General features: G+C 34.9%; 1 protein-coding gene across 1 annotated transcript in view; it reads right to left on the reverse strand.

Annotated features, from left to right (window-relative positions):
* Positions 1–1268: 1268 nt before the first annotated feature.
* Positions 1269–5074, reverse strand: part of rnf212 (ring finger protein 212) — a 4870-nt gene continuing 1064 nt past the window's right edge. Inside the window, exons 3-12 of the mRNA XM_073819974.1 lie at positions 4978–5052; positions 4844–4900; positions 4627–4685; positions 4488–4547; positions 3883–3938; positions 3643–3712; positions 3217–3259; positions 3072–3126; positions 1819–1891; positions 1269–1717 (exon numbers count right to left, since the gene is read on the reverse strand). Coding sequence (XP_073676075.1) covers positions 1567–1717; positions 1819–1891; positions 3072–3126; positions 3217–3259; positions 3643–3712; positions 3883–3938; positions 4488–4547; positions 4627–4685; positions 4844–4900; positions 4978–5052 — 699 coding nt within the window. The 3' untranslated portion in view covers positions 1269–1566. The remainder of the gene's footprint in view (positions 1718–1818; positions 1892–3071; positions 3127–3216; positions 3260–3642; positions 3713–3882; positions 3939–4487; positions 4548–4626; positions 4686–4843; positions 4901–4977; positions 5053–5074) is intronic.

Genomic DNA, 5074 nt, shown 5'->3' on the forward strand with positions numbered 1-5074 from the left:
TGAGGAACTACATAACTTTTTGTTCAAATATGATAAAACTGCAATTGCGGTTTTTATCTCATGTCCCCTTGAGACATTCACTTCCTAAACGAATCAAAGACAAACGCTTAAAGACTTGTACTCAACGTAATTGTGCCATCTTTCTCAGCAGCTTGTGTAACATGGCAGATATGACACTGGAACAATCTCTGCTGTCTTTTGATCAGTCAAGGCCCTCAAGGTATAACCATCTCTTCTTTCAATGCGCACTTCACACTGTCACAGCTCTTCAGACTTACTGAGTGCTAAACTGCTCTACTGTACGCAGCTGCTAGATTTATAAGGATTGTTTTTTTTTTTCAGACAATATAAAATATTTAGAGTACCTGAAGGCGTTTGACATTTGAAGGTGGTGGAACTCATTTAGCTCTTGCGGTTTTCCATGAGTAATAAGAGCTCTGGGACTGCAGCAGGAAGGAGCGCTGCGAACCTGCGACTGTAAATATTCCTCATTTACTGGTTCCTCTTTGGGCATTATGGCTAGTTTTCCAAATGTTACATTAGATTAGCCTACACACTGGCTGTGAGACCAGCAGGGGAGTGACCAACATTAGTGGTGTTTGCCAAGTCAAGCATTACTGTTACTATTGTTCACACTTGTAGTTGAGGATTTGTTCAAGTATTTAAAGGGATAGCTCACCCAGAAATGAAAATACTGGCATTAATTTCATGTCTTTTCAAATCAAGTCTCTTTTGTCTGTAGAAGACAAAGTTATTTTGATTTTTTTTTCTTTCAACAATGAAAGTCACTGCAGTCCAATGTTGTTTTGTGACCTGACCTTATTAATGTATGAGAAAAACATTTTTAATACTTTTGACCCAAGAGACTCATTGCATTTGTAGCAAGTTTTGAGCAGGCCTTCATTTAGGCCTAGTTTGCTCAAATGTATCTAGTGCAGTGTAAATCATGTACACAAACATTTTCCCACCTCCAGTCTCCAGCTGATTTGTTTGGATGAACCCAAGATTTGATTAGATGACTCTCACGACTTCATCTTTGATGAGATACCAAGATAACAAACAAGAAACAGAATAAAACCCAAACAAACTCAAGCCACATTATCAGATGCATCATTTTAATTAATGTGAACAAGGTTTGAACACCTCAGTACAATGGCATCAGTGTGTTAAAGAAGAAACATGCTGCAGAGAACATTTTGGATGTGATTAACAGCACATGCTGCTAACACAATGTGAGTCATGTGCAAAATGGCATATTAAAATTCACACTCACAAACTGTTCAACGAGGGTCTGTGATTAATTGCCACAATACATTTATGGAAACAAGAGCACAGATGTTCACTGTTCATTGAGAGGCAGCGTTAATACATTGCGGCATCATATGAGTGTCAGTTACAGGTCAGCGCTGCAGTGTTCATGGCTTGACTACAGAACTGGATGGTGATTACATTAATAGACCTGATGTCTTTTGCCTAAAAGCATCAGGTAAAAATAGCACAGCTTTGTGACATATAAAAATATTTTGAAATGTGATTATCAGTATTGCTTTTGGACTGGAGTGTATGTCATGGCGGGGGTCCCAGGGAGGACATAGAGGCGTATTTGTAGGCCGAGGGTAGTTTGAACACAGGCGTTTCCCATGATGACTCTCTGCGGTAGGCCACATTATAGGATGGATTCATCACCGGCTCCCGTATATCTCTTGAGAATCCCCTACTGCAAGAGATACTTCTCGTGTTACTCTGGGCATCCATACTAAGATAGAATAGTTTTCCAAGATACAAGACAGTGGAGTCATTCTTTAGTAGAAGAAATACCTGACAGTGGCGCTGAATGGTACTGGATGGCTACCCATAGTGCTCTGACTTGATGCTCTGTGAGGAACTGTACCTAAATGGAGGAGACCATTCATTGCAGAACAAAGTATACAGTGAGACTGTATAAATAGACTGTTGATATAGAGAAATGACATGTCAAAAGCACTATCCACTCTTTTGAAAGTAATCGGACAAAAAATGCTAAATAATAATATTTGCCACTAGGAAAATGTAATTACTATTATGAAATCTGTACAATGCAATGTTTTAGTCTTTTATTTATTGGATTTAAGTATTGATATGATTTCAAACAATCAGCACAAAATGCGAAGAAAAATAAAACACGATATTGTTCACACAAAATTCTTTTTTTGTAATTGCTGGTCTATAGTTAAATGTAGCTCAGTTTGAGAAACCTGCATTCTGTTTCAATCAGTTGTCATTTGAACACAACTGTACATTCATACAGAAATACTCTGTAGATATTGCAGAAAAATGTGTTTGATGTACTGTAGACCTCTCCAACTAACGGTCTAAAACAATATTACCTGATTTGTGTATTTAAACCTTTTATAACTGATTATTAAATGAAACAGAAATAATTACATTATGGTGAGATCAGGGTTATATTTTTGAATTTATAATTCTGTTTTTTTTTTTATTACGGCTTTACTATATCAATGTTTTTTTGTTACTAGTTTCAGGTTTTTTTTTGTAGTTTAAGTATTTTAGTATGTAGTATGTTAGGTTTATTTGTCAAAAATTTTGAAGTTTAATGCAGGCTGAATGTAAAAGCTTGCATTAAACCTGATTTTCAGGGTTTTATAATATGGTTAAAGTAAAGTAATTATTTTATAAAATATAATTATAATAATAATATTAAAAACTAAAATAAGTTGTTGCAATTATACTTTTTTAGCTAGTTTTGGATGATGAAAATTTATTTTCAATATATAAGGTCTCAGTTTTTATTTTTAGTTCACTTAATTAAAATGTTTTGTTACTAATAATACTAGGTGTGAAAATGCACTGTGAAGTCTTTTTATATGACTATTTAGTCGTTTTTAATTCATTATCTAGTAATTCTTGTTGAAAGGGATCACATGTACATAGTGGAAGTAATTGTTATTGTATTAACAAGCTGTTGATTATCAGCATTGGCCCAGAATATCCATAACATTGCAGTTCAGGTGATGGAAAACCAAAACCAGCAATATCTGAAAACTGACTGACTGAAAACTGTGCTGACAAACCGATGCGGCAGTCCTTCGGTGAGCTTCTGAGACAAATTCTACTTAGGACATCTGGCTGGATGGAAAAACAGAAGTATAATCACGACAGGTTTATATATACTCTCCAGTAGATGCAAACAGAAACAGAAAAATAAATCAAGTTTACTTTGTGAGAGTGCCCCCTGCTGTTGATCTCTATGCTATCAGCTCTGAGAAAGAACAAATGTTACAATAATAAGCAAGACATTCAGTGATTAAAGCACAGACTCTTCTGAGAAAACAGGCATGACAGATAATATTTCATAGACATTTGCGTGAGATGTTAATGATTTTTCAAAGAAACCATCAAACAAAGTGATCTGGAATGTAATTAAATAAGATATAAATTTCTCTACCGCATCAGTTTTGTTCTGTACAGTTAATTTTTATTCTGAAACAGTTTAGTATTACTGAATCAAATACAAAAATAATGAATTATGAAACTGTGAAATGTGAAACTGAAGAACTTTTTACAAGTTGTTCTAAATGTTTACTTGCACACTACAACTTAGTTTAAACCTTCTTTAGAGATGAAAACTGATCATATACTCACAGACTAGCAGTGGACAATGATCGTGACATCGAGAGTGGGGAAGAAAAGGGATTTTTTGTCACTGCGGAAGCTGAAATAAATAGAGAGAGCTCTTTGAAATGATATGATAACTCACAAAAACTACCCTTTTTCATAGTTACTAGGGCTATAATACTTTTAACTGCTTACAAAAGTGTACTAGTTTAAACAATCTGTTCATCTTACAGTATTAAAATAAGCTCAAAACTAGTTAAAACGCACCTTGTCTCTGACTTGCTGACTTCAAATCTCGGTTGGACTGTAATGCCAGTCTCGAACTGGAATGATTTTAATGACAAGTGTTACATTATTAGATCCATACAGTATCATATGTTGTCTTTTCTTAGTAGGATACATGCCATATTTACAATGCATATAAAAAAACATTTGCTGCCTCTTTTTATTTCAACTTGAATATATTTTATTTTACGCAATTTATTTATTTTATTGAAAATTTGCTGAAAATTGACTTCTCAGTCTTCTCAGTCCTCAGGCTATCCAAGAGATGAGATGAGTACATCAGTACATATTTAGTATTACATCCGCTAAGAGCAAGTGATGCTAAATTTGCCTGAAAATTTATGGGTTGACTCGTGCACTCATGATCTCCACACAAACTAACTCAGATCAAGCAGTTCTGCCAAGAGGAATGAAAATTTTAAATCGCACTGGACACATACAGTAGTTTCCATATATGCTAAAAACAGGAACTGGACTGCCAAAGGTCCATCTACTCTAATCCTCTGTGGTTTGATGTTGTAAGACACTAAAGGGTGTGAATGCTATTTTTAGGCCCTGGTTTATTTTAATAGATCATACTGACATACCTTTGATTTTGAACGGTCATCTCTAACTTTGATATGTAGGCATTCTTTTCTGAAATTTTCCTGTACAAAATAGAAAAAAATAGAAAAAAAGCAAAAATACAAAAAGAAATGGCTGCAGGAATGCAGTACCCATACATACTTGGACATCTTCTGGATCTCTTGTTGCATTTTCAGTTCATCATCCTTCATTCTCTCAATCTGTTTTGTTTGAGATAAATTTGATTTTGTTAAAATGTGTCTAACCTTGTGCATGTTAGTTGAGAAATAAAACAGAGATTAGATTAAGTCATATTTGCATCCACATCTGCCATATTCAAGTATCCGAGCTAGTCATGTTAAGGACAGGATGCTCTCACCTTCTGCTGATAGTGGGCCAGTAATCTTTTCTGGTGCCTGGCTTGGAATTGTAAAACCTGCAAAGCATAATAAATATGCCTTTAAGTTAATGATTAACATGGCTGCAATCTACTCATTTTGTGTATAGGATTACCTTGCTTATCTCTGAGAAGTACTTGACTGCAACTGCACTGATATCTGAGAAAAGCTCTTGAACCTCTGAGCTACTCTATGAGAACAATACACAGATT

Source organism: Garra rufa, chromosome 16, assembly GCF_049309525.1.
Source record: "Garra rufa chromosome 16, GarRuf1.0, whole genome shotgun sequence".
Lineage (NCBI taxonomy): Eukaryota > Metazoa > Chordata > Actinopteri > Cypriniformes > Cyprinidae > Garra > Garra rufa.